This window comes from Lissotriton vulgaris, chromosome 7 (assembly GCF_964263255.1).
Source record: "Lissotriton vulgaris chromosome 7, aLisVul1.2, whole genome shotgun sequence".
In the NCBI taxonomy this organism is placed as follows: domain Eukaryota; kingdom Metazoa; phylum Chordata; class Amphibia; order Caudata; family Salamandridae; genus Lissotriton; species Lissotriton vulgaris.
In genome coordinates, this window is record NC_141695.1 from 1,776,814,451 (window position 1) to 1,776,828,496 (window position 14,046).

A 14,046-nucleotide genomic window follows, 5' to 3' on the forward strand; every position below is an offset into this window, starting at 1 on the left:
CAATATTTACTGATATGTAATGATTGCTCTAGTGTTGTGATTGTAAACAGGAGGCCAGCATATCTTTAGTGGGAGGTGTGATAGAATTCGTGCTACAGCAGGCTTCCAGGTTGGAATACTACTTTGTCTGTAATTCCAAAATATGATGGATTGTAATTATAGGAATCTACCAATGATATGCGTAAATGATGATCCAGATTGCTTGACAGTGTAAGATGGAACTCTGATGCGCACGCTCTGCCCGTTTCATGGAACGACCAGCGGGGATAAAATGAAGCAAGGGCCTGGACCATCAAAACATTGGGGTGGGGGTGTGAATGTTTGTGAATAGAGCGTGCCATTCTTGCAGTATTCAAGGAAAGTTATGCTGAAAGCTCAGACCTAACTGAAGGACAAAAGGGATGGAAAAATGTTAAGGCCTATATATGAGAGGACACAGTGCATGTAATAATACCGACCATCAGAATTTTGTAAAAAAGAGAATGTCTCACGACAGAGGAATAAAGCCGCTCAATGCAATCGAGCTCTAGGGTAAGGAACGGAGAGAGCTCAAGGAAGGGTGGTAGCATTCATTAGTACGTCTTTCTATGCACATGGGAGGAGGGTTTGCTGGTATCAGAGCACATGCCAAGCCTGCCGGTTCACTTGGGCATAGCATAGCGTTGGGGTTGGTGGTGTTCCTTGGAGTGATGTTTCTGAGAGTCTGAAGTGGGTTGCATGCCCATCTGCTCTCTCCAGAGTTCTGTCTGCTTGGATTGTGGAATGCGTTAGTCACTATTGTAACTCTTGACCTTTGCAGGTTTGGTGATGACTGGAAGAAGAAGCTTCAGCTTCCCCCAAGGGATCAGCGAGTTAGGACAACGGTTAGTGGACTTCCTGTTCTGATCAAATCCGATTCTACTGTTACCTTCATTCTGATTAATCTGCCTCAATCCATATAGGGGGGGTTATAAAGCCGTCTGTCGGGAATGTGTCCCAGCCCCCAACTCTTACATTCATGGAGTTCTTTCACTTTTCCAGGACGTTACAGCTACAAAAGGCAACGAGTTTGAAGACTACTGTCTAAAGCGTGAGCTTCTAATGGGTATCTTTGAAATGGGCTGGGAAAAGCCATCTCCGATCCAGGTGAGAAAAGCAAAGGCTGTCTGGTGATGAGTCGGTGTGTGAGAGCAGGAACTTGAGTCCGCAAAGAGCCTAGACTCGTACCAACTCAAATAATCTAGACCTGTGACATTATAAATAAGCCCACGGCCAATGACCCCTGTGTGTGGCTCTTTAAAAATACCTGTATACTGTGTGTATCGGAAGCTCAAGACTGAAGGATAATATTTAGTCAGTACATGAACACGATTTGAAACTACAGAAAATTTAAGACTAAATGTTGAATGCATTTGTGTAATCTGAATCGAATGGAGAATTGACTACTATATTTATACTACCTCTATCAATAGTATGTAGTTGATGGTTGAATATTAAGCTAGTATATGTCTAACCTCTGCCTCAAGTGCAGAGAATTGAATGGTAAATGTTAAGGACATGTATGGTACTTGTATCAAGAGCAGAGAATCCAAGTGTGTATATTAAGTTAGTTTATGTGTCATTTAGAGTAGACAGTGAGAGTAGATATCTTGTACATGTACATCCTCTTAAGAACAGTTTAAAGGTTGGTGTGCCTCTTCTTTTTCTCTATTTTTGTAAGTGGTACGCTTGTCGAGGATAACGTAGCTCCATCATTTTTATGTGAATGCTTTTGTTCACTTGAGGTTAGGTGACTTCTATTTGTCGTCCTTGTTCTGGCAGGAGGAAAGTATCCCCATCGCACTTTCTGGGAGAGACATCCTTGCAAGAGCCAAGAACGGGACTGGAAAGAGCGGTGCTTACCTCATCCCTCTGCTGGAGAGACTTGATGTGAAGAAGGTGCACGTCCAAGGTAAGAGTACCTGGTGGTTCGTAAGTGGCAGAGTGAAGTTTATAACGTCTCCCATGTGCGATCTCTGTAACATAGATGCTTCATCTCGAAATGTCAATTACAAAGTACTGTTTTTATGTTTGCCAAATATAAATGTAAAAAAATAACCATAAACTGGGTTTAAGAAACTATATTAAATTAATATTTTGAAAGTAGAATGCAGGAAATGTCTCTAGGTATGCTGCTGTCTTAATCAAGAGGAATTTGACACACCATGTTAAAGTAGCCATCTGCCCCAGCGTCTTCCACCTGTCCATCATCCCTAAAGTAGCCAGGAGTTGGCTTGTCGAGTTGAACCCTTATCGCTGGCAAATAAGATGTTGTCTGTGTCACTGGTTCAAATCCCAGCCAACAAACCTCTGCTTTCCATCCTTCTAAACATATACATCATTTCTACTGAGCGGGTAATATGAACCTCTATTATATAGATCACTGTATAAAAGCCAAAGCTGGTCCGGCAATTTTTGGTGGGGCTTCTTATTGTGAGAGTTGAAGCCTGTTCTCAATCTAAACGCTTCCAACGGGTGAAGTGAAAAGAACTGTGCAGGATCCTTTCCATGACACAGACCTAACCAGTGCTCAGGTGATGATTGGAAGAAGGTATCTCTGCAAAGGCTGAAAACTTCTCCAAGTTCTTTCTCCAGTGCAATGAATATTTTGAGCTCGCTCACGTGATCTCCTTGTATCTGAATCGTGTTAACCGTGGTGCCAGCTGGTCTGTATGTACGGGATGCCCAGGTATTTCTTGCCGGGGACAGGGGCTAGGTTGCTGGTTACACTGCAGAAACAGACAGTAAAAGTTTTACACAGTGTAGGATTCTTTCTGAACCCCCTAGATCAGCATTAGAACCATGGACGCACATTTATTCCATCTGTGCTCTGCGCTTCTTTTCCAGACTGGAACCAGCAGTTGGAGTTTAGATATTGACATTGTTAGTGCGTATGATCCCGTGATTGCAGTGTAATGTAATGTGTACTTATAAAGCGCACTGCAACCCATTGGGTATCCTGGCGCTAAAGAGACGGAAAAGACACCTATAACAAAGACAAGTGGGCATTAAACTCTGGGATAGAGCCAGGTTTTTATTTTCTTTCGAAGCGTCAAAAGATCTTTCATCTGCCCCAGCTCCGTGGGCAGCTTGTTCCAGTGGTCAGAGTCAGTAGTTGCGATATCAAGGAAAGCCTCTGTATCCCAACACCCTTTTCAAGCACTCAACAAAAAGCATTAATGACTTTATCTTTGGTGGTTTTTACGGTCTGAGTTTAGGAAGCTGGCTCTGTGTATGGTATACCAATAAGTGGTTATACCTTGCTGAGTCCGGAGATTCCCTCAGAAGTGCACAAGACTCAATGTAAACCCAAAGTGCTCAATTAGAGGTTGTGTGGACGAGCAGCCTTATGCCTAACGCAGAGGAGTGTAAGACCATTATTGCACACACATTGACCAATGAGGGACACATGACTCAAAAAGGAGATCCGCACCAATTTTATAAAAATAAACTTCATTTAAGTTTTATTTTAAGACCAAGATAGTCACAAAAAGTTGAGTAAGTTTTTCAGGGAAATATGAGAATTTCATAAGTTGACAGTGCAATTTTCAAACAGTTGCATGTTCTCCTATAGAGGAAAACAACAAGGCAGTTTCACAGGTAAGTACCCAAATTACAGTTCAAGTCATCTGAGTTCAAGATCAGAAGAGGGCAAGGTTCTGGGAAGCACCAAGTCTTCACCACCAGTGGCGGCCAGGTGCAGAGATCAAATTCCTACCTCCTTAGGAAAACCAAACCTGGTAAAGACACCAAGGAGGGCCTTGGCCACTGCTGGGGCAGTGGTGGTCTGGATTGGAATCTCTTCAGGATACCTGGTGGCATTATCCGCAACCACCAGATATATCCATTCCCAGAGGATGTCTGAGGGTGAAGGGGGCCACCAATGTCGACCCCCTATCCTTTCAAACTGTACCCCAACCTCTGAAAGTGGAATTAAGGAGGGCCTTTCTGTTGCCTCCTGCCTTACCATTTGCTTGGCTGGTGACACAGGACTGACACGTTTTTTAGCTTCTGGGACATGCCTGGCCAGTAGAAGGGGTTAACTAACCTACTCTGTGTTTTGTCTTGGCCAAGGTGCCCAGCTAGGCGGATATCATGGGCCAAAGGGAGGAGGAACTCTCAATCTCTGAGGTTCCACCACTCTCCTGGTTGCACCGGGTTTCGGGTCTCTGGCCTCGGTGTATAGGAGCAGGTCCTCCCAGTAGACCCCGTGGGTGCATATATCACCCTGTTCCTCTGCAGCAGCTTGCTGCCTCAGGTTCTCAAGAGTGGGGCAGGTTTCTTATCCCTGTCTCAGATCCATCCTAGAGAGTCCCCCGGGGCCCGAGAGATCTGCCTGGTAACGCCCAAGCTCCTCAGGCTCAGTTCCATCTGAGGATAACAAGTCCTCTTCCTTCGAAGAGGGGTTCTAATTTGGAATCTGTCTAGAAGCTAGTCCCCAGGCTTTTTGCTGTTTCTCTTGGATGGCTGGTCCACTCTTTCAGAATCCAGCTTCTTTTTTTCACTTCGAGCTTCTATCTGGTTTTCACAAAAACCTAACTGAGAGACCGAGCAAGTTTGCATGGGTCCTCAGCCCGACTTCAGCCCAAAGGGAAGTCTCCAAATCATTTCCAAGTAGACAGTCTACAGGAATGGTTGGGGACACAACCACTTTTTTCAACTACTCCTACGCAGTCAAAAGGCACCAAAGCCATGGGAGGTATCTTTGTGACCTTGTCAGCACTGATGACTGGATATGTCCTTCCAATAAGGTACTGACCGAGTTGCTGGGTAACCATTGTGACACTAGCACCAATATATTTCAAGGCTTCTATTCTAGTTCCATTAATTAAGGGGTGCTGCCTGTATTTGTGCATATTAATGAGCCAGGCAGCACAGGATAAGTCTACCCCTCCCTCAGAGACTAGTGTTGTCTCAGTGAGGTCACTGACATGGTCAGGCCACACCTGGGATCCCATCTGGAGTTTCGCAACTGTAGGAGGACTAGAGGCATTTTTCTTATTTTTACAGCCACAGTCTGCAGTTTGGTGCCCCAGTGACCTAGTCATGGCAGCACGCCTTCTTGGGATCCCACTTCCACTGTATTCATCCTTTGGCTGTGAAGAGTCTCTGTGTCCACCTTCCTGACCAGATTATGTGGGGCCTTTTGGCCTTTCTTTTGTTCCTCCCCACCAGTGGTAGTTTTGATTACCCTTACGTTCACCTGTGGTCTGCCTTCTTCCCCCTTGTTGAGGAGAAAGTGGACCCAAGTCTACCAGGAATTGACACAGTCTCTCTTGGTGACAATTACTCAAATTGTGCCCATTCATTATCAAATTATACAATCCTTTGAAGTCATGTGCACTGTTACCATCTAACCAATCTCCTAATGTGCTCACTGAGTGGTCTACAAAGTTTACCCAGGTCTAGATCTCGGTTTTTCGAGCCTTTCTAAATCTGATCCTACACTCTTGAGTACTAAATCCAAAGCCCTCCATCGGGGTCCCCTTCCTGAGGTCATAGGATGTAGCATCTTTCTCACTGAGTGTCTAGAGTCTGTCCCTGCACTCCCTTAAGACCTTTTCCCACATGATAGCACTCCACAGCTTCCCGTGGAGCGGTCTGCCAGCTTCCTGTGGAGCGGTCTGCCAGCTTCCCGTGGAGCGGTCTGCCAGCTTCCCGTGGAGCGGTCTGCCAGCTTCCCGTGGAGCGGTCTGCCAGCTTCCCGTGGAGCGGTCTGCCAGCTTCCCGTGGAGCGGTCTGCCAGCTTCCCGTGGAGCGGTCTGCCAGCTTCCCGTGGAGCGGTCTGCCAGCTTCCCGTGGAGCGGTCTACCAGCTTCCCGTGGACCGGTCTACCAAGACGGGCTCTTTCAAAGGCAATAACCCACTTAGTGAGATCACCACCCTCCAAGAATTTAGATTCCAAAGATTCTACCGCCCCATTTATTATTTTGCTGCCACCAGAGATGGGTCCTAGGCCCATCCTAGCTCTTTGTTTTCGAAGGCCATGGGTTAGCCTCTTAGGTTTATCCTCTTGGCCAGGTTATGAAGATCTGCATCTTCAGTATCTACCTCATCTGGGACCCTACTGGGGTTACGCCCAGATGTGTTGGTATCTGAGGGAGTAAGGCTGGAGCCAGGTTCCTCATCCTCCCCTACCTGGGAATCCTAATAATTCTCTTCCCCATTGGGGGAGGTTTGACGTGCCATGGCCTTGTCATTCTCTGCCAGCAGCTGCTGGAGATGGATGTTTGTGGGTTTATGACCCATAGCAACTCTCAATGCTTTGCACAAATCTTTTAAGTTGAGAAACTTTAAGATGTTATAGGGGGCCAGGTTGAGCTCCTGCCTCGTCCCTGGAGTATCGGACATGGATTTTAACGGAGTTAGGGTCTTAATAAAGACTTGCAAAAATTGTGAAGGATTTTAATTTCAAAACAGTGGGGGCGCTTAACCAAGGCCCTAACACTAGTTTAAACAAGTTTGGAAAAATCAAGTGGTACAATAAATGTCATGTCTTTTACCCCACCGCTGCCCCACTAATGTAGGAAGCTGGCTCTGTATATGGTATACCACAAAGTGGTTATACCTTGCAAAGTCCAGACATTTCCCTAGCGCAGAAGAGTGTAAGACATGTATTGCACACACATTGACCTATATGGGACACAGGACACAAAAAAGAGATCCATACCAATTTTATAAAAAAAGAAGCTTTGTTTAAGTTTTATTTTAAGACCAAGATCTTTGCAAAACAGTAAGTACGGATTTCAGGAAAAATATGTCTTTCAAAAGTCAACACTTCATGACATTTTCAAACCATTCAGTGTTAACCTATGGAGGAAAACAACATTACAGTTTCACAAGTAAGTACCCAACTTACAGTTCCAGTAGTCAAAGTTTAAGATCAGCAGGGGCGACTTCCAGTTAAGCACAAAGTCACCAGCGGTGGCCAGGCACAGAGGTCAAATTCAAAGATAGGCCCGATGTGTTTCAACGGATACTGGGGGTGCTTGAAGCCACACTGGTTGCAGGCAAGTAGATCATTTGCAGGGGTCAATCTTCGGGGGTAAGAGCAAGCACGGGGGCACAAGTCAGCACCAATCATACACCACCAGCGGCACATGGGCACCCGGTTTCAGGGTGCAAATACAGTGTTGGCCTGCTAATGCTTGTCAATGGAGAAAGTCGGTTGGACAAACAGGCTGCAGGTGTTGCACCGGAGTCTGCACGTAGGAAACCAGAGACAGCAGAGGTAAGATGAGGTGTTGAGGATCGTAGGGACACCATTGCTTCAGCTCACCAAAGTGCAGGGGTGTACTTTGATGTCTGGTTCTTCTTACTGGAGCTGGTCATAGGGGGCCTCTGGATTCATTATGCACGTGGCATAGTTGAGTCCAGAATGGGCCAGACAACGCTGGACTTGAGGTCAGGATTGCTGGGCAACCTGTTCTGGATTGGTGGACCACCTGGGCACGGGCTGGACGCGTCTGGTGTGGAGTGGGACGGATTTTCAGTTTCGGAGGGCAGCAGAGTCCTTTGTGTAGATTTATTGAGGACAGATCAGCTGTCCTTGGGAGTTCTGGTCTTTAGCAAAGGTCAGGCAGTGTTGCTTGGATTCTGATAGGTCTTGCCTGCAGGCATGGTCTTCTTTTGCAGGGTCTTTGAAGCTGAAGACCGGCTGGGGCCAAGGCAGTAGATGTCTTCATGCTTCGCTGCACGGCGTCTTCGTACTTCTTAGGTTGGAAGGAACTAGTTTCAGGGTCTGGGGGAGCCATCTAAATGCTAAATTTAGAGGCGTTTTAAGGGAGTGTCTGGTAGGTCCAAGGGGCATCTCACTTGGGGTGACTACACCCTCAACTATGCCACCATCCTATGGGAGGGGGCTTAGTCCTAGCCCTTATTGGAGGAGTCTCCCTTTCTTCAAGACTGAAAGACGTGCTTCACCTCGCCTCCCGAACATTAGGAGTGGAGTTGGCAGATGTGGTGTAAGAAGCTGGCTCTGTGTATAGTGGGGGTTAGAACCAAGGTTCTGTAGTAGGGGGTCTCTGTGTATAGTCATAATCTAGTGAAAAGTCCCGCTCATGTGCGGGGTCCTCGGAGCAATCAAAAATAATCTCTTAAGCTGTCTTCTTTGCAGTACTGCATAGACACGAGAGAATTAAAGACAAATAATGCAGCCTATACATACATGCAAGGCTACACTGTCCAGTACTTCAACTAGAAATGCAAGGATATTCCAAAATATTCCAAAAGTATCCCACTTTAGACCTGTCTGCCAGGTTTAACCATGGAAAAACACCCCCCCCCCCCCCCCTTCACCAAATCCTTGGAATGATGGAGAGGAAGGATAGGACAGACAATCCCCCATAGGCTGCCATTATGTGGCTTAAAAAGGGATACAGTGCCTTTAAGGAAACTTTCCAGAACTCTCCTGGTATCCCAGAATGCACAGCAACTCCCTCAACTTTCAGTTCTTTTTTCCGGCTCCTGCTAGCAAGACCCTGGAGCATTGAGCTCTCCATTTTTTGGGTTTATTTCTAAATTGTGCACTCAACATGTTTTTGCCTTGTCTACATCTGACTGGAGTTTCTCTGCTGTTTCTCTGCTGCTGCTGTAGATTAGTCTGACTCATTATTATCCTCGCTGGAGTAGGCAGATCAGATCGGACTGCTTGTTGCCATCAAGCTGTTATACTAGGTACTATCCTGGGTAACACTCGGCCCATTGTGAGCCAGACTAATTTCCAGTACGTCGGATCCATCGACAATTTCTACTAATCACCGCGCCCTACCCTATCTGCGCCCCAGAATTGACTCACTCCATTGCCTATTCATCAGTACCAGCGAACCCGGCCGGATTCACTGTGAGAACCTTTGCTTCACCTTCACGCACAGGGTTGACACAGCACACCACACGTGACCTTCTTTGTACAAACCAGATGTCCCCCACCCCTTGGTCCTGATGAGACCCTTTATTCGCAACAGGGTCGAAACGCCGTCGACGATTAAAGGAAAACTAACCTTGCAAACAGCACTTATGATTGTGTAAAGTGCCTGTGTAGCTCTCTTGTATTTATCGATAATGGTCGCTTTCCTTAAAATAATAATTGCACAGAAACCTTGTAAATACTGTCACCAGTAATCACTCAATTGTTCTTTTTGTTCTTCATATATATGTTGTGAATGTATCTAGGACCCTAATTAAATATTCCTGATTCATGCCTTCATGCGGTTATGATAAATCATGTCCTAATGAAGACATACGAATCTCGCCCATATTCAGTAATAGCCCACGCAGCCCAAATACGGCAAGGCTACTTCCTTAGATTCCTAGAGAGCACAACGAGTTCTTTCGACACACCAAACCTTCAGCAACCTGGGAATTCCCCATGTCTTTGTTTTGATTTGTCATTGAACTCCTGTGAGCACTAAAGGAACAGTCAGTTCTTAGTGACATTTTTTATTGACGTCTTATGTCCAACCTTACGTCTAACACGGCACCTTCCAGGTATAAATATACCAACACTTGCCTTAAGCAAACGCACGGTGGTGTGGAGTAGAGCGGCTATCTACTTATCCGAAGCCCAGCTGATGCGAGAGCCGAATGAAGCCGCCCCTCCCCTTTGACACACTGGAGAAGCTGCCCTTTCTCATGCCGAGAAATCCAGCTCCGGTGTTTTCCAGTCACCCTTACGGGTTACTGGGAGATCGAGTCCTGAGAAACGAGATACAAGACCTCCTTCATTCTAAAACCAAGGTACGGAGCTGATTCAAACCTTGGAGAGAATTCTTGATTCAGATTCTTGGCAAAAAACTTAACTTAAAGCTGCAACTTACTTACTCCTTCCCACCTATTAGGCTTAGGTCAGGTACAGAGGGGTAGACGTATCTTAGAAGCACCAGTTGAGTTAGTTAGTCAATGTTTTTATGTATGTAAATATTTTATCCGATTTAAAGTATCTTATGGCTAATAAACCATATCAATGCTTTTACAGTATTATTTTATAATACTCCTTTTACCGTATGCACTTTACTTCATAATAAGCATTTCAATTGTGGCAATTCATTTCTCTTGCATGAGAAAGAAGACTGCTCAATAAAATAACCTTTTATTGAAAACGCCCGCCTTTCTATTACTCTGCACCCTGGTGAAATTAAGCATGCACGATTGACTTAGTGAAATAGCTGTCTATTGTTTTCACACGACTCTGGAGATACTCCTTATTCTGGGGGAGCAAAGTTGTCATGTTATATGGGTGTCAGAAGCTAATCCCTTGTCTAAATCAGGGAAGTTAACCCCTCCCTATTCATTCGAGAAAGTTTCTAGTGACCTCTGAGCTAGCTGGCAAAAACTAATTAAGTCTAACATAGTCAGTACAGACCTAGATGACCTCAGTCCTACGTCTACACTGCTGTTTGTTATTCCAATGCGCAGAGCCTATTGGGAATATAGGAACTACACTACATATATACACTGGGGACACTTTTGCACTGTAATACTGCTGTGAATGTACATATCTTGATTTGTGTTTGTAAATACAATTGCATTGTCAAAAATCCTTCGCTGTGAGCCTCGTTTTCTCTCTTTGACATCCCCTTTAACCCTTATCTTTTATCGCTATTATGCTTTATGGTTATTATACCAAGTAATTATATCACCCCACTGGAACCGCTGTTTCCTTGCTCAGCGCACTGCACATTGTATTGATTTGTCTGCTATTGGAAGTTTCAAAGAAATGACTTCCCTTTGTTGACACCTTTACCCAATATTCAGGTGACCTTTAACAGCTTTTAATCTGAAGGGCTGGATTTTTCGTTGCAACTTGCTATTGATGGTTACTTTGGAACTGTTTTTTGTCTTCTCTTTTATTCCCTGTGGAATGATCTCAACCCATGCCTGCCCTAGCATTGAGCTTTAAATAACACAGGACAAGGTACAAGAATATTGTTGCAGAAGCAGCTTGTTGTCAAAAACAAATACAATTAGCAAAAACAGTAAGAAACGAGTACAGTAAAAGTTCAAACAATGATCCACAAGGACCAGCTTTCGACTCACTGTAAGTAATTGGGTAAACTCTTTCCTGACCACATTCGTAAGAGACATTGCACGACTACAGAATCTCTCTGCCCAGATGATATCATCTCAACAAAACACATAGATAGAGGGACGTTCAATACTTCTCTCTCAAAGGGCACAGAAGAAACCAATCCATCCAGCTATCCATCTGACCAACCACAGCAAAATCTACAATCAAACTCTTTCTCCATGGAAGAGCATTACAAATGCCCAAGGGATCACTAGTGCTTGCTTCATATATGTACCAACAGGCTGGCCGTGTGAGTTACTGCTCTCCACCGACCTCTGCAGTGAGCTGAAGCACTAGGATGAATGCCATCTGCTTTCCATATTTCCATGTTTGTTACGGGCCTTACTGGTGAACTGAATAGTAGTAATATCTGTTATTTACAACAGTTAAAAAATTACTAAAGAGTTAAATCAAGCTCTTGGATAAATACAACAGCTTATTAGTCTGAGATTTTTGTAACTGTCGCCTGACCAAAATTGTACCGCGAGCAGAACCTTACAGCAGCCCGGCTGTCATTGTTGTGGTAGTCTTGTTGAAAGAATATGATGAAATCAAACCAATTCCACAAACATTTGTGACCACAAGTCTCTGAAATGATGGAGAATGAACAAGGGGTAACGTACGAGCTATAGAACTTCATCTTAATTACAACACGCCTAGTCAAGGCAATCTTAAAGTGCGGAGTGAATATGAATATTTTGTGTTTGCTGCATCGCCAGTAATGCTGATGTTTTGTATGTCTCTGGGTTGATGGTGTATGATAAAGGTTGTTTTCTACTGGTGATTTGTTTGTAACTGTTCCTCTTGCCAGATATTTTACGAGTATTTGTATAAATATTGGCTAATGAATACCAATGAATCCTCACTCCCTATGTTAAGAAACCGATGTTTCCTGTTCTTTGAACACTTCACATGAGCAGAATAAAGTCAAGAATAATGTCAAGCGTAACACTGTTGTCTTTCTGAAGCTCTTGTCCTGGTGCCCACTCGAGAGCTGGCTCTGCAGGTGAGTCAGATCTGTATCCAGCTCAGCAAGCACATGGTCGGAGAGATCAAAGTCATGGCATCCACTGGTGGCACTAACCTTCGAGATGACATCCTTCGATTGGACGAGACTGGTAAGATGGTTAAAATCATTCCCAGAGGTTATCTCCCCCCCCCCTCCCCTTTTAGGAACTGCCATCACCCTTATGTCAGATGTTTGTGGGGGTGTGGGGGTTGTTTCCTTGTAGAATGGTTGTCATCCTGCAGGCAACGTCTTTCGGGGGCCATGACCCCAGGATGCCCCTCCTGTTACGCAGGGTTGGGTCTGAATGTAGTGGAGCTTCAGGCTTCTCATCCCATAGTACAGCAGCTTGAAAGGTGGTCAGAGGATTCCATAATAGAAAGTAGTAACCAGTGTTGTTTCTTTTTACCTCTTTTCTTCAACATTATTTTTGTAGTTTAACCCTTCCAAGTTTTATCACCTGCATAGCTAAAGGCCCTAACTGCCTAGTGGTTAGGTTTATCTAGTCTACCTCTAGCTCCCAGCGTAAACATTTTTATTATTTCTCCAACGTGTACAAGATTTTACAGCAAGATGCCTAACGCACAGAACAAATTAAAAATCTTTCAATGTAGTGCAATGTATTGTTGACTACATGGAAAATCCCTTATGTAGGTGGGCAAAGCTGAGAAGTTCCTGGGAATGTTCCTCTGATTATTACATTAAACCAAGTCCCCATTGCAGGGGGAAGAAGTAGCTTTCGTCAAGCTGCTCTTCCGTTTAGGATCAGTGGTTTTAAATGTTCACAAGGCAGTCCAAGATGAAGCTGCATCTGGGTCATGATGTGCTCCAGAGAAGCCCCTGGGCTCTCCAGACCGTCATTTACTGTGATACGTAATAATAAATACTGTCCCTAAAACGAGCCGTCCAGTGTGCCAGACAAAAGCAAGTATACTTACAGCATGACTGGAGTGTACTGTGCGTAGAATGAAGCACAGTCTTATGGGTATTCCATCAGAACATAATCTGTTCAATACAGTTCATTTTATAGCCATAATATCCTCCGCTAAAACCGCGTGATGGTCGGTATTGGCTTCCCTTACGTGTACCGTAATGATACATATATCTTTAAGGTGTATGGCAAGGGTGGTAATTCTGTACTTTCCTAGAAACTTACCTTCAGGATAATCTGGTAGTCCGTATTCTAGATATGAGATTTTTTGCAGGACTATACAATTGTCCTGCGTATTACTTCATGCTGAGAATCGTGCATTTCCTGCCTGCTCTACAACTAAAATGGTTCTATCACCTAAACACATATGCACGTCCCACAATAAGATAGGAGTTGATTTTGTGGAAGAGTGTGGAATGCCACACTCGATGATAAGCACATCCTTCGGCCTGGATCAGTGTGGGGATTAGATTGTGTGTAAGGAATCCCTTGTCCCTTCGAAACAAGTATAGAAAGCTGAACTGATGAGGCATGGTTGCAGAGCTTTGATTGATGGCGCCTTGGCCTGCTGGTCGCAGAGCTATGATTGGTGCCTTGGCCTGCTGGCGGCTGAGCCTTCGTTAATGATGCTTTGGCCTGCTGGCGGCTGAGCCTTCGTTAATGATGCTTTGGCCTGCTGGCGGCTGAGCTTTCATTGATGGTGCATTGGTCTGCTGGTGGCTGAGCTTTCATTGATGGTGCTTTGGCCTGCTTGTGGCTGAGCTTTGATTGATGGTGCTTTGGCCTGCTTGCCGCTGAGCTTTGATTGATGGTGCTTTGGCCTGCTTGTGGCTCAGCTTTGATTGATGGTGCTTTGGCCAGCTTGCGGCTGAGCTTTGATTGATGGTGCTTTGGCCTGCTTGCGGCTGAGCGTTGATTGATGGTGCTTTGGCCAGCTTGTGGCTGAGCTTAGATAGGTGGTGCTTTAGCCTGCGTGTGGCTGAGCTTGCATTGATGGTGCTTTGGCCTGCTTGTGGTTGAGCTTGG

General features: G+C 45.0%; 1 protein-coding gene across 3 annotated transcripts in view; it reads left to right on the forward strand.

Moving 5' to 3' along the window:
- The window catches only part of LOC147706660 (putative ATP-dependent RNA helicase DDX6), a 233,233-nt gene that overhangs the window by 61,373 nt on the left and 157,814 nt on the right, over positions 1 to 14,046 (forward strand). For all 3 annotated transcript variants that reach the window (XM_086933166.1, XM_086933165.1, XM_086933167.1), the window contains exons 3-6: positions 800 to 863; positions 1,021 to 1,125; positions 1,801 to 1,930; positions 12,052 to 12,201. In XM_086933166.1, coding sequence (XP_086789292.1) covers positions 800 to 863; positions 1,021 to 1,125; positions 1,801 to 1,930; positions 12,052 to 12,201 — 449 coding nt within the window. The remainder of the gene's footprint in view (positions 1 to 799; positions 864 to 1,020; positions 1,126 to 1,800; positions 1,931 to 12,051; positions 12,202 to 14,046) is intronic.